The sequence below is a fragment of the Molossus molossus genome, unplaced genomic scaffold (genome assembly GCF_014108415.1).
Source record: "Molossus molossus isolate mMolMol1 unplaced genomic scaffold, mMolMol1.p scaffold_m16_p_14, whole genome shotgun sequence".
Lineage (NCBI taxonomy): Eukaryota > Metazoa > Chordata > Mammalia > Chiroptera > Molossidae > Molossus > Molossus molossus.
The window spans coordinates 45830591-45854227 of NW_023425349.1; the positions used below are offsets into that span (position 1 = coordinate 45830591).

A 23637-nucleotide genomic window follows, 5' to 3' on the forward strand; every position below is an offset into this window, starting at 1 on the left:
CCACCTGCACGACCCAACCAGGGCTGGGCTCAAACTGCAACTGAGGTACGTGCCCTTAGCGGGAACCAAACCCGGGTCTCTCTGGACCACAGGCCGACGCTCAAACCGCTGAGCCAAACCGGCCAGGGCTATGACATCCTTTTAATATTACCCGAGTATTATATGTTACACTGTTCTTTGCAGCTTCACACTCTCCACTTATGTATGGGCAGCAAGAGCTATGATCATCCCATCATGACATCTATGTATCCTTTAGTTAGTTCTAAGGGTAGAAGGAAGGAGCAGCTGGCCCTTTCCTTTCTGAAGAATAGCTGAGTGTCCCTGTAACCCCTACATTACTGTACCTGTTGGCCAAAAGCTGGGACCTGGTTCCTGAGGGCGAGGTCAGGTAGATGGCCAGGTCGCCCCTCCTGGGATGGGTGATGGTTATGCGCACAACTACGTGTTCCAGGTAGTTGACATGGTGGTTGGGGTTATCGGAGCAGCCCGAAGCTTTGTAGATGGAGCGCACGGCACTGTTGGGGCGAATTGTCCTGCAACAGAGAGAGGGGGAGTTGGAGCCGAGTACATGGCAGAGTGCGGCTGAAAGAGCCTGCAGGCCTAGAGTGACAGCACATGACGTAGTGCAAGCAGCAGGTCGCTGGATCCTCAAGGACACACTAAGGGACACTGACACCCAGTGACTGGGTCATTTAAAGGATTAACCCTGGTTAGGCAGTGGGAAGGATGCAAGTGAGAGGAAAGGGGGAATTTGGGTCTTTTATCTCCACATAGGCAGTGGATATCCAACTTGAGAATCTCACCTTGTTAAAACACAGATTGCTGGGCCCTGGCCCCAGAGTGTCTGACTCAGTGAGGCTGGAGTAGATCCCAAGAATTAGCATTTCCACATGCTCCCAGGAGACAGTGATGTCCTATGGAATACACTCTGAGAGCCACTGATACAGGGTACTGTGGTACAGTGAAAGCTTGGGATTAGCATGACCTTGGGATTTGACCCTGGTCTACCATTTCCTCTCTCTGTGACCCATGGGCACACACTTCCTCTTGCCCATAAATTCCTGTCTTCTTCACTAGCTTCTTCCTGTGCCATTGTCCCCATTGAACACTGGGCTCCAGCCACACTGGCATCTGTTCAAGTTCTGGGATAGTTTTCCACCTCAGGGCCTTTGCATACACCTCTCTGCCTCAAGTGCTGTTTTTGTTTGTTTGTTTGTTTGTTTTTTTCTTCTTTTTCCTTTTTTTTTTTTTTTTTGCCTGTCCATATGGCTCATTCTTCATGGTCAAAGCTTAAATTTCACCCTCTGAGACTCACTGAACCACAGGAAAAATATGCCCCCACCTCTTATTTCCTACTCATTGTATTTCCACTTACTATACTATAATTTCCACTCACTTACTATAATTTGTAATTATTTATATATATTTCTGGCTTGACTCCCACTAGACTATAAGCTCCATAGGGCAGGAAGAATTTCTTACACCCCCTTTTTTTTTTTTTATCCTTAATATCTAGGCCAGTGCTTAATATTTAGTAAGTGCAAGAAAAAGAGTTGCCGAACCGGTAAATAAATTTGTGGATGAATAAACAAATATTCTCCCTGATCTCAGTTCCTCATTTGTCAGATGGGAATAATACCCAAATGTTGACAAACTTTTAACAAGAAAACACAGATGAAATTCTAGCCCTCGGCTTAGCCCTTAATGAGTGTTCCATAAATACTGGTCAACTTTCCACTCCTTTATCTTTGTCTCTTGTGCTTTGCTACAAAAGAACAGAATAGGAAAAAGAAAACTTTGGTTCATTTATTTCTACTTCCTAGCCAATTTTCTCAAGAATTATAATGACTCCAGTTTCCTCGCAACCAAAGCCAACTCTCTAAACAGAAAGCCCGGAATAGAAATACTAACACAATCACGAAGATGAATCCTATTCTTTGGACTCAGCACTTAGGCGAGACTTCACACTGTGGCTGGGTGAACCTGTCAGCTCATCCTCCACGTCTGTGCAGCTGAAACACGAGGATGGGCCCTGGACTCTCTAAATAAACTGCAATGTCATTCCCCGTGCATTCTGCACCACTCAGGAGAACTAATGGTATGGAGTTACGTTTCAGAACATGCAGTTTGGTTCCTTGGAGTACATTGACTTACGAAGAATACTTATACCATCAAATAGCTATATTGACAGAGTAGAAAAATTAAGAATGTCCATCTAGGGCCCCGCCAAGTCCCCTTTTAAGAGGTACTTTCCTTTTAAGGATTGTTGGGTTCTACTACTGTGCATTTAACAGCTCTGCATTCTAGACATCCTATTAGAATTTATAATTACATTAGGAAAAAACTACACATGGTTTTAGCTTCCATGTGTAACACAGGGCTGCCCTGAGCACTTGCCCTGGCCTGCTCTCTTTGAAGACATTGCCACGCTATGTATTTGCAGCAGACATTACTTGATTTGTCGGTCTGTGCTCTCCACACACACGTGCTGCTGGGGAACAGTGGTCCACTTCTCTGCCTCCATCACCATGGCTTCTGCATCCATCAGTCCAAATCCATAGAGATGGCTCACTACAAAAGGCAAGAGGCTGGTCAGCTTTACTTTGGTTACAAGCAACCTGTGCTATATATGTTGAGTTATAATTACATTCAGCAGCGAACACAGATACATCCTTAAGTGATCCTAACTTTCTTTATAGCAATGATTTAAAAACGAATAAAACAAAACAAGTAAACAATCACAACAATAAAATAAATGTATAGCACATTGATTATTATTACTAGTGACATGACTACCATTCATGAACTGTTACTACTGGACAGGCACTAGTGCATATTTTTACATTTGATCTTTCCAACAATCAAGATATTAATGCTGTTATTATCATCGTTCATGGATGAGAAAATTGAGGATCAGAGAGAAATGTGGCTGGGATTGCCCAGCAATTCAGTGGTTGGGCTGGATTCTAACACATATAGTTTGCTCAAAGGCGTCACTTTTAACCACTTTGAGCAATGTATCATCAACTTTGTAAATCAAAATAATAGGCATAAAGAGAAGTGACAATGTATACAACTTCTTCTAGTGCAATAAGAACTGACATGCAAGAAACACCAATTTGCTGACATGCCTAGTCTTTCGGTTGAATATCCCAGAAGATATAAATTATCACCTTTCCTCTAGCAAATGAAAAATTTATTAAACTTTATGCATGAAATATTTGGAGGCCTCTGTGCTTTTATGCCAGCTTCTTATTCTCACATGTTGTAATTTTAGCTCTCAATGAAAATACCTATTGATCTGAAGCTGAATTTCACATAACTGTCTCAGAAACTTCAATTACATTCAGAAATATTTCAATGATGATACAGGAAGATCAACAGGTGCAGTTATTTCTGAAAATAATTTATGTATGTATGTATGTATTTATTTAATCCTCACCCGAGGATATTTTCACATTTATCTTCAGACAGAGTGGGAGGGAGAGAGAGAGAAAGAAAAAAAAAATTGACATGAGAGAGACACATGGGTTGGTTGCCACACACATGACCTCAACTGGGGCCGGGGACAAATGGCAACTGAGGTACGTGCCCTTGGGTGGAATCAAACCCGGGACTCTTTGGTCCACAGGCCGATGCTCTAACTGCTGAGAAAAACCAGCCAGGGTTGAAAATACTTTGAAATTCCAGTTGAACACTTAAAATATTCACCATGTATTAAACTGTCTCATCTTTATATTTAACACAAAGACATACTTATACTAGTTTTGCTGCCTAAAATATTTTTCTTATAACATTAATTATTTTAGGCAAAAATTTATATAACTGCCCAGGCTTATGGATTAAATACTTCATCTTGAGCCCTGGCCGATTCAAGTGTTGTCCCACAGACCAGAGAGTCCTGGGTTTGGTTCCCGCTAAGGGCATGTACCTCGGTTGCAGTTTGTCTCCTGCCCCGGTTGGGGTCGTGTGGGTGGCAGCCAGTCGGTGTGTCTCTCTCACGTGATGTTTCTCTCTCTCTCTTCCCCCCTCTCTCCCTCCCACTCTATCCGAAGATAAATGCAAAAATGTCCTTGGGTGAGGATAAAAAACTAAAAAACTAAATACTTCAGCTTGAAATTCAAGATGTTCTATAATATAATCCTACTCAACTTTCAAAACAAACTCCTCACCAAACCTTTTGCTTTAGAAAAGTCAGTCCTTTCCTACAAATATGACATTCCCAGTCACATGGTGCCCTTTCTAGAATCCCACCGTCTTTGCTCGTGCTGGGCCCTGGGCCCAGAACTCCTTCACTGCCCCTAGGTGAAGAGTCAAACTCCACTCTCCCAAGTTCCTGAAGACCTAGCTAGTCCACCTTCTCTTTCTTGAAAGATTCTGTGGCCTATAAAAATCAATAGATTGTGACTGAAATTCAATCATCTGAGGCTGGTGAACTTTTCTCCTTTATAGTCTTATAATTCTAATTAATTTGTCAATCTGCCCAGCCATCCACTCAACCATCCACCACCCACCCACCCATCCAGCCAGCCATCATTTCCTGAGCGCCTTCCATCTGCCAGTCATTGTGTTATGCACCACACTTTTTATCTGTGCCATCAGTTGAATTGATAATTAACTCGGGCAATATGTGTATTTCTACCCCAACACTATTATAAACTGATTGATAGCAGGACCTGTTCTTATATTTCTTTATATGTTTCATGGGATTTAGCACAACATTATACATATTGGAGGAAAAAGATATGGTAGCATATAAAAAATAAAATTGTTCTAGGATTAAGAAATATTGCTCTATTTCTGCTGTTTGTTAATTACATAATTCTTGGCCAACAAGATAAAATATCTAACCCACAGTTTCTTCGTTTGAGGATATTATTATCTATCCTATTATCATTACTAAGTTAAGTATATGTCCCACATGAAAAAATGGAAGAGTTCATTATTATATCAGGTTCAGCCGGTCAGAACATACTGAATAAAATTGAATAAAATTACTTTGCTACAGCAAAGATATATGTAGGATCTTTATACATGTACTTTTGCAACTTTTATTATAAATCACTTTTTTTCTTGATTAAAAAGCAATTCATGTTCACTGTAACAACTGTGAAGAAACCCAGAAAAGACGACAGAAAGTAAAACTCACCAAAAACCTTGTCACAACTTGGTAACTTAAATGAACAATTCTGTTACTTTTGTTTTAGTTACATAATATTATGGGAAGCAATTTTGCCTCCTTAGTTGAGTAAGAGACAGAGGGGGCCACATGGTACAGGAGAAATGTCCAGCTTGGGCTGGAGGAAAACCAACTGTGGAGATCTTTTGTTAAAGTTCATATAAATCTTATGTTCTTACTTATGACTTAACCAGAGCCTGTGTCATTTCATCATGAACAGTCTAAGGCATTTTCTTTCCCTGGGGGAATGGAAATGGTTGCCAAAGATGCTGTACCAGGCTCTCTAATGCTACACAGTACCCACATACCCCCACGCTAGTGCTAAGTGGTTTCTAACCAGCAAACTTATCGTTTATCTACGTTTAGAGGGAAAGATGACAGATTTGACTGGTATATGCGTGTGCGGGGCAGAGGGTAGGTGGAGGCTTGAGGAGGATAAGGGCTCCGAGTGGCCTGCAGAGCTGGGGCTGCCTGGGCTCCCGCTGAGCGACACTCTGCTTCTGCTCCCCGCCACTGCCAATAACTGCCACGCTAACAACCACTAGGACATAAATTAACACACAGAGTCATCAAATGCAACAAACACTTCATGCCGTTAACCACTTGAATTAAGCAGAAAAGCACCTTGAGTCTTTATGAAGGCCATAAATTTGTTTCCTTTTTCTCAATTTCTATGCTCCAGAGACTGTCCGTCCATGCAACACTCAAAGTAGATGTTCGGAAGAGGGGTTCACTAGCTCCACTTAACTACAGGTTGGCAAGTCAACAGAACAACAAAGTATATTACAAGAATATTCATAAATGTGAGAATTAGATTACATCAGTGAAGGCCGTTGAGTCAGTAATGGAGATTTTTAGTATTTAAAATACAGAAATTATATATCTGTCCACAACCATGATATATAGCCTAAGGAAAAAATGAAATCAATCTTTCCCTTGTTTTGGTGGTGGTTGCTGGTAATGTATCAACTTCATGTATTGATTGACACTTAGTTTTTGGTAAATATGAATGAAAAAATAATTACACAATGGATGTTTTGGGCAGATAAACTCCATCAGAAACATGGTGTCAACAAGGGAAATAGCCATTAAGTAAGTAGTCTGGAGACACTAATCATTTTTTGAAATATAATTACATTTGACATAATAAATTTCAAATATAATAGTTTTCACACTCTAAAATGACCTGTAAATTCAGAAACACTGATCTTCCTTGTGGTGACCATCAGAGTGGTCTGCGGTGCCCACCACACTGCTGCCATGATGGGCCACGAGGAGCAGGGCTGCCCTCCAGTGGCCACAGAGCACCTGGCTTAGAGGACAGTCCATAAATATTGAAGTGAATGAACTAATAGGAGAAATTTTATTTAATTCACCATGTGGCATAAAATGTTTATAAGAGAACTGTAAGGGGAAATGGAGGTCTACTCTTTTTATTACTGACTCCTATAAAGTCATCATTAACACTCCAAAAATTTATTCAGCTAAAGAGCCAATATTCCCACTTTAACAATTCATGATTATAGCAAATATACCATGCAAATAACTGACGGTGATATGGTAGTTCTCCAACTCAAGTAGTTTTATTTATGCACATTTCTCATGCCAAGCTCAGAGCAAAACCTGAGCCTGAAAATCACTGCTGATCAAGTGGAACCCTCTCTATGTAGACATTGAGTAAAACACAAAATACTATGACATTAGAGCATTAACGTTGGTGTGAGCAGGCACCTCACCAGTTCAAACAGGATTTTTCATTGCAATGTGTGTTGGACGTAAACATGCAAGTCATAGTTTTAATAGCAATTAAGATTCAAAAATCAATATTCAGAAAGATACTGAAGGAACAGGCATGTATATAGAGTCATAACAATCTTGAAAAAATGTTATTGAAGTATATTTCAGAAAGTAAATTTATTTCTTGGTAGAATGATGTTGGACAGCTTAATAAAGAGAACCTGAAAATGTTGTATAACATTATATTTGTTCTATTAGGCTGCAGGGCTATTTATGCAGGTAAGTTGAAAAAACAAAGTGAGATTGTCTTTGGCTGGAAGTATAGCTAATTTCTATTCAAAGGTATCAAAAGGTGTCTCTGCTTGGACTGGAAAAATGGACGAGAAAAGGCAGGAAAATAGATACAATTCTCCGGCAGATATATTTTCACTTTCTGATGAGATCACAAGTGTGGAGAGAAGCTAATTATTAAGTGCACAAGCAAATTATTACATATTTTGAAAGCAGACAGTTAATTTAAATAACAGTTCTAGCAAGGAGGGCTAACACTCAATTCTAAAGAAAATCTAGCAAGCTCAGCAGAAAGGAAAAATAGAGTTTCTGAGCACAGGAAGCTATAACCAAGGAAAGTTGGTGTATTTTCCTCTGTTTCAGTGGACTATCCTACCAGAGCCAGCTACTTTAAATCTAGTTTTCTTTTTAACGATTACACTGAATGGACATTTCATGATGACTCTAAGACGGTTATTAGTAAAGCACTCTACAGACAATAAAGGAATTGGTTAAAAAAAATGGTGTTTTAAAAGAGTTTTGAGCTTCCTTCAGCAAGCCTCTCTGCTGACAGCTGTCCGATGTACCCACAGTGCGACGCAGCGTCCAGTGTAAGACAGGGCACGCAGGAAACAACCCGAACTGCACAGGGAGCCATGAGAAATAGCAAATTTTGCCTATAACTGAAAAAATACCACTAAATGACAGCTATCCATTACTGACTATTCAATATAAAAGTCCAGTCAGTGCCTTCCACTGAGGAAATCTCTTCTTACGACTAGCGTGCCTACATGCTTAGGTTTGTCTAGAGTTGTCCTGGTTTTTGCCACCAAAACTCCTGTGTCCCAGGAAACCCCTCCTTTATGGACAAACCAGGAGGGCCCCCCCCCTACATGGAACAGAGACAGTAACGGACAGAGCCCACATCTTTTAATATCAAGAATCTAGTAAATAGCTGGTATACAGACACCCTGAGCTTAGATTCGTGTTTGTTAAAATGCACATAATCAGCCCGGCTGGTGTGGCTCAGTGGTTGAATGTTGACCCTTGCACCAAGAGGTCACCGGTTGGATTGCTGATCAGGGCACATGCCCAGGATGTGGGCCCAATCCCCCAGTGGGGGGCATTCAGCAGGCAGCCTATTGATATTCTCTCTCTCTCCCTCTCCTTTCTTCTCTCTCTAAAATCAATAAAGAAAAAATAAATAAACATAATCATCAAGATATGGAACATGGTTGATCAATTGGGTTTATTTGATTATTAGAAAGTGTCAATTTCAATACACTTTACCAACATAAGCAACTAACTTATCCCATTAATTACCATACCACTTGTGGGGATGTGTGGGAACACCTATTATGTATTCAACACAGTGAGGATCCAAATGAAAGAGGAAATGATTTGTGTTCTCAGTCAGGAAGGGGGTCAGATGAGAATAATTTTATGGTATCACTAAGAAATAATTAAAAAGCACTAACTGTGTAATAATTGTCAGTATAAAAAAAAACTTCAAGAGTAAGAAATCAGTGCGGCTGGTGTGGCTCAGTGGTTTGAGCATCATCCCATGGGCTGTAAGGTCCCAGTTTGATTCCTGGTCGGGGCACATGCCTGAGTTGCAGGCTTCATCCCCAGTTCTCTCTCAGATTGATGTTTCTGTCTCTCCCTTCCTCTCTCTAAAATTCAGTTAAAAAACTTATTTAAAGAAGGTAAGAAACCAGTAAAAATGGCAATGGATATGAAGAAACCGAACTGGTGTACACACAGTACTCAGGAAAAGTTAGCCAACATTCAGAGTCAGTGAGATGACCTAAGGGGGAAAGTGATTATTTAATTTGCACTTTGGTACGCGTGGGCTTCAGACCATTGCAGGGGCCAGGAAGGAGCCTTCTGGCTGAATGATCATCAGGCCTGCCTGTGGTTCCCTGGGCAGCAAGGAGAGCAGCAGCCCTGGAGGGGGCAGCGTGTGGGGGAGTCGTCAGCACCGGGTGGGTTTTAGTAGTGAACCCGGCAGGGAATACGGGGGTGAGAGCAGACCTGAGGACATCTAAAAGCCAACCATATTCCACTGTCCTCGTGTCCTCTGCTGTCAAGCAGGCTGTGGCTGTTCTCATCTACCTACACGCAAACCACCAGACTAAAAGGTAGTTACGAAAATTCCTGTCTTGAGGGGGCTGCTTGATCTGTGGGTGGGTAGGAACTCCAACCCCAGATCAAAGGGCTGCTGCACCTGTGCAGTCCTCACAGCTCCAGGTTCTTTGATCCTCAACGTGCTGAGCCACCTGCTCTGAAATAACAGCTCCCACCAGGGACACTGTGCCTCCCGCACCTATTCATCAAACCAGCCAAATGTGCAGACCCAGGTGGGGGAGGGGGTGTGAAACGTGAGAGGGCCTGCGACACTTTCCTTAGGAGCCCTGTCCCACATTTGAATTGTAAACATAAGAGTCCTGCCTTTTCAAAGTAAAATTAAACGGCTGAAGATCGCCACATAAAATGAAGATTCGTGCAGATCAAAAGTGGCAACTGGTGCTCCTCAGTCTCCCACACCGGCGTTTCTTCACCTGGGCCTCTCAGGCAGATGCACACCAGGATGCTTCCAGAATGGCCCATGACCTCCCTTCCCGCACTCCCTTTCTCTGACACCCATCTCTGCCTTAGGTGCCCTTTTCGATTCCAGGGTGAAAGACGCATGCTGAGCCTGCTAGGGCCGCAGAGCGACAGTCCCCACGCTCCATTCTGCAGCACAGTGCACAGTGCAGACCCCCTGGGGCAGGAAAATGGAGCGGCTGGCACCTGCCTTGCTCTGCATGCTTTGTTTTTATTTTCCCCTTGCTCTTCCTAAAATCTAGGCTCCAGTAACAGCTCCAGCCAGATCCAAATGTGCCAGCCGTCACCAGGGCTACTGAGGACTTGCATGTGGAAAGTTTCCAGACACTGATACTTGGCTGTCTGCAGGGTCTGGACTTCAAAGCTCCTCTCGGGATGGGTTTGGTTAGCAGCTGTAGGTAGTCAGACAGGCTCGTCATTACAGAGGAATTAAGGCGATTTTAGGAAAACACTGCTGAGTCTTTTCCATGTACAGTGTACCTCCTTGTACATGGATGTATATACGCACTATTATATCATATATACATATACAAAAAATGTATATTTACCTCTTTTTTCATTTATAGAGTTAAGATAAGGTGATATGCCTGCCTTCTTGCAAGGCCTCTTTCCATCGTAAGAAAAAAACATGTCAAATTGTTTTCTTCTTTTCTCTGGACATTCTTTTTATTTGCTTCCAATATGGTTATCATAAGCAAGACATTTGCTTAAGGTAATTGACTAGTATTTCTTGAATGGAGGTAGTTTTCCAACTTGGGGAGACCTAGCCATGGATTCCAGGGCATATGCAGATCACAGTTGTGCTTGTTTTTAGAAAACTAAGCTTGTTTGGACAGAGATGACAACAAGACTATAGGGGCCTTTGGGTAAAAGTTAACTGAAGACTAAATGGCCATATGTCAAATCCCCAGCCTATATCTTGGTGCTCAACCTGAGCAAACAATGACTGGACTGGAATCTTGATGAGGCAGCAGCCAACACTCTTAATTGTGAATTATTTACTTTTTAGATAACTTTCCATTTAACTTCCCCTTACTTTTGCTTTTATCCTTAAATTCTCATAAAAGAAAGAGAAAATCTAGCTGATACTTGTTTTCACACTCAGTGGTGAAGAGTGTTTGCAAAGATAGTTATTTTTTATCCATCCACACATCTATGGCTCATCTGACATGGACACAACACCCACTGGTGACGTGATGATCACAAAGCACAAAGAAGAGTGACAGCAAAGAAGAAATGATTCCTTGCAACTGGAAATGTCTCCATTCCACCAGGAAGAAAGCTAACACGTATCCTTAGTAGTTTCAAGTACTATATAACGCTGATTGTAACATTCCTTTGTATTTACCTAAAACTCAAATAGCTTTTAGGCTCAAGGCAATTTTTCCGTAAAATCTCAGAAGAAATAGGCCATTAATGAGGACTGTATATACTCTCAGAAGAAATAAGACTTGAGATAGTTCTTTGATTCGTAAGATAAGGACTCATGGAGGGATGACTGGAGGTTGGTGATGAGAGCAGAACATTGGCACTGGTGGCTTCCTCAAGGGAGCTGCGTGGCCTGGAATCACATGGATAGATCTAATCGGAAGCAATGAGTAGCCGATGATTAAGGAAAGGACATACTTTAACTGATATGCTAGAACGTCTCAGGGAGGTGTTTTGTAAACAGTTTCATAGGTTGCTTCGGAAGTTCTGGATTTTAAATGACACAGGGAGAGTCTTGTGCAGAGATTCAAGATTGGTAATAGATTACATCAGTGTTGAAGGTGTAGAGCTGAAAATCATTAATAAGGAGGTGATACTTGTCATCGGAAGGAAGGCAGGGATGTGAAAGAAAAGCAGTGAAATTAAGAGGATGGGTAAGGGAGGGAGAGCTCACTTTGAGAGAGAAAGCAGGAGGTACACCTGCTCTTGGTCGTGCCCCGCCAGCAACAGATCTCAGGGAATGGCTAAGGTAAAAGGAGGGGCCAGAGGAGAATCTGTAAAGTATCAAAGAAAAACAGGGCTATATGTGTGCATCACAAAAGGCAAGGAAAGACAGATCTGGACTGGGTAGATCAAAAGCATGAAATCCCAGAGAAAAACAAGCAGCCGCCTTCTGGTTGAAGTCTCAAAGAGTAATTTCACTTCAAAGGTGGAAGTGGAAAAAAAATTGAAGAGAATTACAGAGGGACTGAACAGCAAGGAAAGGGAAGCAGCTCATGTAGACCACTGGGAAATTTTTCATTGTTTAAGGAAGGGCAGAGTTAAGGCAGGAGGATAATGGAAAAGTTTGCCCCCCGCCCCCAAGAAGGGGGATGCAAAGTTTGAAAAGAAAAGTTTGTGGTCCAATTGACAGAAATGAGAATGAACGTTGATGGAAGCAAATGACTAAGTGACTGACAAGTAATGGGATTTTTTTTTTTTTTTTTGGAAACACTGTTCACAAATGGGACTCATTACCTGAACCACAAAAACAGAAAGAAAAAGTCTCAAAAAACCCCACTGATTGGAAAAAATTTTTTTTTCATTTCTTCTAAGGATGGAACTTCATTGGTGCCATTCATTCAAAGGCATGAGAAAGAAGTTCATTCATTATTCACAGTGGATGACTTGGGTCAGTGGTTCCCAAACTTGACTGTGCACCAGGATCGCCCGAAGGACCTGTGAAAGCACACACTGCTCGGTCCCACTGACTAGTACCTTTGAAGTAAGGTCCAGAATTTGCATTTCTAACATGTTCCTGGGTGATGCTGATCTTATTGTCCCAGGGACCGCACTTTGAGAACTGCTTTCTGAGGGTGTAAGGGCATCTAGCATCTCTCCTAGAAGGCCATCATCTCCAATGCAGGGGCAGAGCCTCTGTAGGCATGAGTCACAGAGACCCTTCCCTTATACCAGCTTCTCATGTGCCACACACATTGTGGCTTCTCTTATAAAAATATTTCAAAAAGATACAGTTCTCCTAATTAACCTATGGATACATTATCCCGTACTGTTCAAGCACAAGTTGGTCTGGATAATTTCCTGTTTTGGGATGCACTTCACTCAAGGAATTAAGTTCTATGCATTGTTAGTATAGAATTAGGGTTTGACTAAGATGAGATACAAAATCATGTTTAGTTAAAATGTTGATGATAGTAAATGTACTGAAGTTTCTATTTATTTAAATCTATTTTATCTAATTATTTACAGTTGAAGTGCATTATTAAATAGATCAAGCCTTCTTCCCAAAATAAGATGCCTAGAAGAAATTGTTTTTTTTTGGGGGGGGGGGATAAAAATAATATCTTACATATGCATTTTATTACATATTAGCTAATGAAATCTTTACAACCGTGCTATTGGCAAGACAGTATTATTCACATTTTACAGCTGAAAAAACTTAAGTCTCAGAACATTAAAAGAACTCACCCAAAGTCACAGGGACTAGATCCGAAGTATTCAGAATCTCTCTGTTTTATATATGTATTCATTGGTTATTGTTGTCTATAAGACACCTAGTATTTCTTTCAACTAATTTCTCAAATCGAGCATCAGCCTCAGAATAACAAGGTGGCAAAGGGGATACATCATTCCAGGTATTTATCTATAAATCACAAATGAACAGTGAACATTTTTATCCCCTTTGCCTTTTGCAAATCAGCTGCCTAAAATCTGCTCTCTTCTTCAAAACTCATTAAAATATCATGTGCAGAAAAAGAAATATGTGGGATTTGGAAGGAAAGTTAACATCTGGCCCATAACCCTTTCCCCTATTCTTGCTGAGAAATGACCTTGTTCAGTCGCTTCGAGCAGGGATGTTTCACTGAGTGTGGAGATCTTATTAATATGAAAAAGATACTTTATTTTCTATTCATGCTTAGGCCTTTTTTTTTTTTTTTTTTAAGAGCTAACCAGCATGCACAAATGGAAGAATGGCATTGACGGGCAAAGAACAACTTCCCATTTGTTAACATCCAGCAGCAATCACAATAACCTTCTTTTTCAAAGATGACTCCGGAAACGTATGGGTGTACCTTATCTTCTGGTATAACACCATAAAATAAAGCCCGTTGAAGCCATCCTTGGGATGTGTGATAGAAGTTTAATTGCTCTAAAATGCCTAAGGCTAGAAAGATGTGACCATGTGTAAAGAGTATGAATTGAGATTCTAAGAAAAAGAAAAGTCTGGATCTGTTTAGTTCCCAGAAGATGGCTCCGGATGGATTCTGCAAGCCGCCGCCTGGCACGGCACTGTACCTACTGGGTGCAGTGGTGGCCTTGGGAAGTCCTGTGCAGAACTAGGGCAGGATTCCTTTTCGGGCTTTCTTTTTGAATCTTTGGCTCTGGTTTATGTTATAGACACTGGCACCCATAGAAAGATCTCTCTGGAGAGAAAAAAAGAATGGGCTAAGACATTGTTAGTAAAATTGTACTTTTAAAAGATGTGATCACGAGGCCCCTTTGTCTCTTGTTCATTGGGGCTATCTCACTGGTCCTGAACTGGTTTTGAAAGCTAGAGCAGCGCCCATTTCCCAGGGTCTGAGGGTAGTCTCAGCAAGTGGGAGCCCTGTCCCCCTGATGGGGAGTAGACACCTGGTACTGTAGTCTATGATAGGAATACTGATGTCAGAGTCGAAACTGATGTGCATGTACTGATTTCAATAACAGTTCCTCCTAAGCATCTCCATCACATTTCCCCCTTTCACACAAGAGCCCTTGGAGGAAAAGATGGTCTGTTGGGAGTATCTTCACAAGACGGTTTGATGACTATCACGGAAGCTTCAAATAAAGCCTTTTCACTACTGCCTATATCTGTGCTCATGTATCCTGCATATGTCAACATTTACAAGGCCTCCTCACCCCAAATATAAATCTTCTACTGGCCCCCCGTGAAATAATGACACATTCGAATGCATGAAGCTTCAGTAAGTTTTGGTCATGAAAAAGGAAGAATGTAAAAAGAGTAGGAAAAGGATAATAACTTTGTGGCTCAGCATGCACACTCACTTAAAATTCTAAGGTTTTACTTCGAACTTTGGAGAGCTGGCGCTGAAGACAGTGATGAAATCATCACAGATACTGGAAAACTCTGTTTGATTCGGTAACACTGAGCTACTTGGCTAACGAAGTGGAAGCAATAGGTAAAGGTTAAAATGAACAAACCCGTCTCTTCACAGGTACCTTTTAAAATATGCCTGTGCTTTAGACAACTGTGGGAGAAATTCCAGCAGATTCTGTGCGACAGGGCGACCCTGGCGGGACCTACGTGAACTGGGACAGGGACCTCTTTCTTTAAGGAGGACTTCATCCCACTCTGGGGCACATGGCTTGGTGGGTGGATCACAGCTGTGGCAGTCCTATCACACAATTCTAGACGTTTCTTGCATGTTTAGCAATTTCCTCTGATTCTTTCGTCATATGCGGCTGGAATTCAGTGGGGAAGGGGGTGGGGGTTTAGGCTTCTAAGATGCAGAATATTGAATTCTAGAACAAAGCTGGACACATCTCTTTTGCCTTGGCTCTGAAGACCCTTCTGGGGGTAAAAGATGAAAAGAAGCAAACGATTTCCAGACAAAACCATCTCAAACACTACATTAAGAAAGCACACACACTGCAGCCTCTAGCGGGTTCAAACAGCCATGCAGCTCCCTAGGACTATACATGATGATAGGTTTGCTTCACGGCCAAGAAAAGGGATAGCGAGGCAAACCTTAAACAAGAGAGAGAGTGATTCATAAACTGGAAACGCTTTAGTCACACTACCTGCAGCAGTCTTACAGCAACTTGAGAGGTTCCCTAGAATTATGGCTCTTGTTTCCTTTAAATCTCTGCAAAGTCACTTGGCAAATACAAAGACTGCAACCGTATGTAAAAAAATAATTCAAATATTAGAAGTTAAGTGGCTTCCTGAAGGTCATGGTAAACAATAATAACCAGCGAAAAAGACTTTGGTCGAAGGGGATTTCGGAAGCCTGCTCAAAGAACAGTTTCTGACCTGACACTTTTCAAGAAGCAATACTACCGCCATACCCTTTGCCCCAGGTTTATTAAAAAGCCATTTCAAAATGTATTTCTTTCTCCTCTTTGAAGAAAAAAAGAATTTAGAAAAGATGATTATATATCCCAACCCTATAACTCTCCTCATTTAGAAGGAGGCCAAGAGATGATAAAAAATTTCACTGAATGTCACAGTCCTTTAAGTCAGAAATACACGAATGCAAACCAAGATAATATAAAATAATCAGTACGAGAGAATTTTCATCCATTTTAGCAAGTCAGTTTCATATAGACACATCACTGGGTAGGACAGATCATAGAACCGCGGAATTTACACCATCACTTTAAGAAATAAAACTCTCTCTGACATCAGACAAGCAACTAGAATCAACTTGCTTGAATGTCATTACTACAATCCAAATCACTTTCTCAAAATCGCTGCAGTGGCTCCAAAATATTTTTCAAATGACAAGAGAACGCCTAAGTCTAGGATTCAGGTCGCATCATCACTGGTCCTGTTCAATCACTTTCCTCCTCACCCTGTACCAGCCCGGTTTGCACACTGGGCCCTCTTCTCCCTCACGCGGCCAGTGTTGTCACCATGGCTGTCTCGTCCAGTTTTAATCCCCAATTCTCCAAGAAACGCAAGTAAGCAAAATAATGCATCTGTTTAAACTGAGTAAACACTCTAGACAGTATTTCAGACAAGCTTCGGTTCCCAACAGGAACTTTAATTAATTTATTTATTTTTATCCTCACCCGAGGATATTTTTCCATTTTTTGTTCAGGTAGAGTGGGAGGGAGAGAGAGGAACAGAGAGAGAGAGAGAAACATCGATGTGAAGGGACACATCGAGTGGCTGCCACCCACACAACCGACCAGGGCCTGGGACAAACTGCAACCGAGGCACGTGCCCTTAGCGGGAACCGAACCCGGGTCTCTCAGGACCGCAGGCCGACGCTCTAACCGCTGAGCCAAACCGGCCAGGGCCCAACAGGAACTTTAAAGTCTCAGACATCTTTCACACTCTTATATTTATTTCTGTTTCTGACCTAGGTTATGTATGTGAAATTAACGCAATTCATAATCAGCTGGTTATATTTTTTCCAATACTTTTAAGCCACTTACTGTTTATTGACATCTAAGCAGTCTTACAAACAAAAACAACAAAAAAACTGCAACTAAGGAAGTTAACCTTTAACCAGATTCATCAACTAAAATTGTTGACAAATGAAAACTACATCCCAGATGAGATAAAAGAGACCACAAAGATGAGAATTGAAGTGTTCCAAGAAGCATGAGAACATGAAGTAGTAAGTCTAATATTTGAAAGTAATAGGGAACTTGTTTCATTTCTAAGCTGCACACAGCATGTTAATGGCCATGGCTCTGTGCATGGCTATCCATATATATGCTCAATTTTTATCATACCAAAATCTTAACAGAATGCTAACTGTTTATTAATTCAGTACTAAGTGCTGTGTGAGAAGGATGCATGACATGTAGACGATAATTTTACCTGAGTGCAAACTATGAATGAAGAACTGTGCCAGACTCTGTATACGATACTGTTTTCCTCCTTCTTCCCTTTGTCCATGCCACTCCAGCCTTGATGGCCTCCTAGCTTGTCCTCAACCAAGTCCTTGTATATGCTGTATGCCTGGCCCGCAACACCCTACAGCTGGCTAGCCGTCTGGATTGCTCCCTTGCTCCTCAGGGTCTCTGTTAAATTAGGGGACCTTTCCTGACTAATGTTTAAAAAGTTATCATTTGTCCACACAAATACCTGCACATGAATATTCATACAAGTTTTACAACAACCCCAAATTGGAAACAGTAAAACCGCCCATGAAAACCTAAGTACACAAACTGTGATATAGCCCTACAGTGAAATACTATTCAGCAATAAAAAGGAATCAACTCCTCATATACTTAATGACATGGATGAACCTTAATAATAGTATATGGAGACAAAGAAGCCAGTGCCAAATGATCCTACCTATATAAAAGTCTACAAAAAATATCCTAATCTGTAGTGACAGAAAGTGTATCTGGTAGCATAGGGTGGGTGTGGGGAGGGACAAGAACTTTTTGGGGTGATAGAAATGCTCTCTACCTTGATGATTTTTATCTTTGCCTAAAATATCAATTGTAACCACAAAATATCAAGATCTGCTACCATTCAGAAGAGCCAGATTCATGTGCTGAAAGAATTTTAAAATTACCTGGGAAATCCAGCCTCATTAGAACTTGTAAAATTGAGTTTCATCAGGTGATCACACAAAAAGAGGTATCAATTTTCTGTTAAGTGTACAGGCTTTTGCATATTGTAAAAAGTAATACTGTATACACACAGCTTTTGTATTGTATTAATGACCAGAGAGTTGATAGCATGTTGATAACTACGATCAGTTCAGATTTCTATTATAAGTTCCTATGTTGAAGCAATTGATTACAACTTTTAAGATTTAGTAGGTCGAATTCAAGGTGACATTTAACATTAAAACTAATTTTCAAAACAACATAAATACAGCCATGCTTGACATATGATCATAGTCACTGATATGCGATTATGAGATAAAAAAAGTATTAAGACAGATTAGTGATAATTTTATTAAGAAGTCCTCAATTCATTTTCTCTAGCCCTCTCAAGGTAATTCGATTATCCTCAATCCCAAAACAGTCTTCTAATTCACAGCGTCGCCCCGCATCTGTATCCTCAGTTCAGGGAGTAGAAAGCTGCACTACATGAAAATATACTTTTAAGACTCTTCATGTTTGGTGTTTTCCGATTTCAAAGCACTTCTCATTCAACTCAGCCTTCTCATTCTGTTTGGTATCAGTTACCCACATTCTAAAAAACCAAGTACAAAAACTTCCATTGGCTTCCTCAAAGGCCAAAGAAAGTATCAATAACAGACTCTCTACTAGAATCTAAAGGTTCTTAAGACTGTAACAAAACCACAAACTACTCCAAATGTAATTATTATCATTAACTAATTATATGTGGTATAGCGATAATAGTCAAATAGTGCAAATGCCATTTTCATTTTATTTTGAAGATGGATTTTACGTGTGAAACTACATGCAAGCTTATGTATAAACTTACGTACTTAGGGATGGAAAAATATAACAAAACAAAACATCCCAAAGTGTAACAAACCAACTACTATCATTCAAAGATGAGCAGGAAGAAAACAACATTTCTCATTTGTAGAAAATATTTCTAAACCTCACAAATTTGAAGGCACGAGCCGAACACCGATGGGACAAGTGGATGTTTTGGATGTAAGACTCCAGATGAAGCAGAGATCAAGCTCTTTGCTCTCAGGGGTTCTGTGTCACTGTTCCCATGTAGATGTTTAAGGAATCACCCACCAGACAGAAGAATAAAGACAAAAGATTCTACAAAAAGGTAGAATCTCTAAATTATGTGAGATTCACATCTTTTTTGTAATTGAGCAAAAAGATAAGCTCACATTACAATGGTCAATAAATACAAAAATGAAGGATGCTAAGTTAATATGTAGTAGTAAATGAATATGAGTTCATAGAGCACAATTGTATAAAACAAAATCTTGAAGGAAAATCAAGTTGTCTTTCCAGTGAGAAAATTTTATTAGATAGAATCAAATGCATTTATCCAGTACCCTCCTTTTTTTTGCATGATGTATGAGAAGAACTAAGTGCTCACTTCTGCAAATGAAATCAGGGATGGAGGGAAGCATCTGATTCTGTATCATCCCTGGCAATGACCGGATGGGTAGCATTTCACCTTGACCTTTCTTCAAAAACACAATGTGCAGATTACCAATGAAGGTGTATTATATAGCTTTAATCGTAGCTACCAACATCGTATCAACATGCTACATAGCAGAGATGAAATATTATTTGTACAGTGAAATAATAAGATGCAGCTTAGCTTTACCCTTTCACACAGTAACACACCAGCTATCACTCTGTATACTTAAACAACATTTCAGAACCTTTAGTTTCCATTCAACACATGGCATGCTTAATGGTTTCCGTACTTCTGATTCTTTTAAATGTGTTACAAACTTGTTACAAAGCAAGGCAGGTAGGGATTAAAAATATATTGGAACATCTTACAATCACCAGCCCTACCAGTGATATAAAATGATGGCAATTAAAAGTAATAAAGGTTATTAAAAGTTAAGGCCCTGGAGGCTAAGAAGTCATGTTAGACTGTCAATTGTTTTCCCCATAGTGGGAAGTCAGTTAGAAATTTAAAAAAAAAAAAAAATCTAGTAGTTTAGTTGTGGTCAAAGAAAGAGTCAGTGGGGATGGGGAGGTTTCAGCAACATGCTGGTAGAAACAAAGAGACTTACATAGTCTGGGAGGGCAGTGAAATGAAGGCGTGGTAACCTCGCTCACTTAGTTGTCATTTTTGATTTTCAATGACATTTTTTTCCTCCTTTCGCCTAGTAAAGATGACAGAAGGTCCTAATTTATTATCTGATGTCTATTCCTGTTCCTAGATTTAAGAGCGTTTAACTGTACACAGTCATACATAATCCAAATACAGACACTTTGAAAAAAAACTAAAGCACCGACGTTGCATGCATTCGACTATAATGATAACTGTACCCGCAAACCAGAGATAAGAACCTGGGGGGGGGGGAGTCAGCTCACACAGCCCAGGAGATTGGAGGAGGGGTGGGGAATTTCCGGGACCCTCAGATTAAACAGTAGCAAGGAGGGAGTAGATTACAACAAATAGCTAAATTCTTCCCGTAGTAATACTAGCTATGGATTCTAGCAGAAGTAAAGTCCTCAGCATGGCTCCACATATCCAATATACACAAACAGCTGGCCAAAATGCACATCACACACCAGATAGGTAGTCTCTACATTAGATGCCTCCTGCTGAGGTGAGGGTGCACTTTAGGAGGAGAAAACTACAGTGACGCTTAATTAATATGACCTGGCAGATCACTGGGGCTTGACTGAAGGGGAAATAAAGGTGCAGTGCTGGTTTGTTTCTGTATGCAAATTGCACCTGGCCAGATCAGATTAGGCCACGCCCCGGGCCTCTGACCCTTCCTTCCAGGCCATGATGTGGGTGCCCTTCATTCAGCACGTATTGGGTTAGCATGCTGATGGTGCTTAGGGATTATTTGTGAGTAAATAAATGAAGAGACCACATACATTAAATTCCATCAAGAAAACCACCTGGATGGCAAAAGCCCTCGCTTCTACAGCTGATTTGCACATTTTAAGAACAAGGGAGTATTGAAAAGAAAAGAAATAAACAGAAAAGACTTTTCCTAAAAGGATAGGGAAGGGTTTAAGGGAGATAGAAATAATACTGAAAAAAAAAAAAAAAAAAAGAAGAAGAAGGAAAAACCCTAACAATTTAATGCCAGAGTCATCTCTAGGCATTGCAAATATTAGTCAGTAGCAAGATATTGGAATTTGGAGTTTAGTTCTGCAGTGGTGGCTATCACATCAGTTCACCTGGTCTCATACGAATACTCTCCTATTCTTGTGCATACTCTCAAGTAGATTCTTTAATAGGTGTGTAATATCTATTCCATTAATTTTTAAAGAATCTATATCTGGAGGAGATTAAGTCAAAAGGTGCCTGAAATTTAGCTAGGATAAACAACCAAAATAATGTTTAGTTAAGTTTCCACAGGTATGTATTTATTGGTCTATGTTGTTGTTGTTATTATTATTAAGAAGCAGTCAGATAAAATAATCATTCAATTAAAATGGTTAAAAATTAAGGTACCATGAGCATAAAACTGTTGATAAATGGCTTTGATCTTCAGGGCTCCCTTCACTGTGAGCTAACTGCACTATTGGACTTTTCATAGAGGGCTACTATAAGGACAGCACAGAGAAAGAAGGAAGTTCTGGGCACCTGGCTCATCAGTACACAACGCCAAGGTAGTCCCATTCAGAGACACCTATCTATGAATAACTAAAGAGCACATCTTTCACTTTTTCAAGGCCAACCTCCTAGCCTGAATGAGAACCTGTCCATGCCAGTGAACAGAAAGCCAGCAGCTGCTTCTGGAGGGACTCTCTTCCATTTTCTAGGCCCACAACACATGTGGGTAATGATGGATCAAGTCTGCCTAGGGAGAGGCCCACAGCTGTCTCGAGTACCCGGCTGTGTTCTCTGCCTAGCATGTCCCACATATGGGTATGTCTAAAGAAATGTTGAGAACTTTGCGTGAAATATTTGGCAGTGTTTGGTGTGAGGTTATTCTTTAGGGCGTTACCTTCTCTGAAGTTATCAGTGATAAGTCAAACTCTCAAGTCTATTGATGGCAAGACTCCAAACCAAACTGGCTGCTACTCTGAGCTGCCTCTGCTTTATCTGGTGTGAAGGGAATTCTGATGTTGATACTGACGTACATACCCATTGCAGAATAGCACCCACCAAAAAGCTTGTGCGATTATTCTCAGCTTTTTAAAAAATAAAACACTCTTCAAACAAGCTATCTTGCTCAACATTAGGGCACAAAAGCAAACCCGGGAAGCAGAGGTGTTTTCCAACCCATGTCATGTACACATCTCGCTCAGCGTTGGGACTGAGGTACACAGGATGGGGGAGGGCACCCATGGCTACATGCTTCTGTTTGGAGGCCACTTCCGTTTGCTTGTCTAAGGAGAAATGTTTGGCCATGTGTTCCTGCTAAGGCAGGCCTGCAAAAGCCGGCTGACCTAATTCAAAATACGAGCTCTTGCTAAGCTCTCATTGCGTGAACCTCATCCAAGAATTCGCTATTTTTTTGGTTCGTTCAGTTCTTATTTCATAAAAAGTCAGCCCATCTTTTTCCAGTCCCAGTGACCTGCATTCTCTCCTTCCCCAAAGAACACGGCTTCTCCTGCTAGCCTCTGCCTTAACCACTTTTATTTGTGGGACACTAGGGAGGGAATGGTACTGCTTAGAGTGGGAAAGAAAATAACTCCTTTAAAAAAAAAAGTCTTCTTATTATGATCATGTTTAGATGAAATATGGGGCTTGCCATCAACAAAATTACAAAACAATTCCACGGGGAGTCCAGACCGTTCAGGGTAATTCATGTATGAAAAAGCGAACTTGAATTGTTACTCTTGGCAGCAACGTAAGAGAAGAGTGAAATATTATACTAAATACTGCCACGTGCAATAGTAAAACGCTCTTTCCTCCTTGCCAGCAGTAGTTACAGCCCCTCCAGAATCAAGTTCGGATCTGGCGATTTAGTCTAAATCCTCTGTTTCCCGCTTTCCAAAACCAACAGAGGTTTTCAAAAGAGTTGCATTTTTTATTAGAACCATTTGCTCTCTCTAAGTTGCCAAAAAGGAATAAGTAAAACTAAGACTTTTATTTGGGCTAAAGTTGACTCCTCAGCTTCATGGAGGTCAATGTACTTAGTCTGTGAACCTTCTACCAAGAAGTTCATTGCCGTGTTGAATCAGCCAAGGTTATGTTTTGGTCCCTTCTTCGCCCCAAACTCCACCCTCCAGCCTCATGGATTTATAGAGGAAGAGCTGGGAGCACGTGGAAGCTGATCAAAATAAAAGATACATATGGCAAATAACTGAATTTCTAAACAACAGAAATTTCAAATATTTTTGATGCTGCACGTAACAATTGCGATTTGGGGATCAAGTGCCCTGATTGAGCTTCAGAAAATATGATCCCAACAAGTATAACTTTTCAGATTAGCAGCCCATTGAACACTGCTGCATTATACAGTTTACAAGCATGGAAAGGTATTCAATAACACTCAAAAGCAAAGGGACACTCCTGTTCTAAAAACAGAGGGACGTCTTCAGTGAAGATGTTAATCAAAGAACTATTTTATATGGTGCTGGTTACCTGGTATATTTGTAGGCTTTGGCTAAGCAGGAAACTATAATAA

The 23637-nt window shown here is 40.7% G+C and overlaps 1 protein-coding gene across 2 annotated transcripts in view; it reads right to left on the bottom strand.

Annotated features, from left to right (window-relative positions):
* Positions 1-23637, bottom strand: part of PCSK5 (proprotein convertase subtilisin/kexin type 5) — a 435012-nt gene that overhangs the window by 192394 nt on the left and 218981 nt on the right. For both annotated transcript variants that reach the window (XM_036260761.1, XM_036260762.1), the window contains exons 11-12: positions 2454-2571; positions 345-533 (exon numbers count right to left, since the gene is read on the bottom strand). In XM_036260761.1, the coding sequence (XP_036116654.1) occupies positions 345-533; positions 2454-2571 (307 nt within the window). The remainder of the gene's footprint in view (positions 1-344; positions 534-2453; positions 2572-23637) is intronic.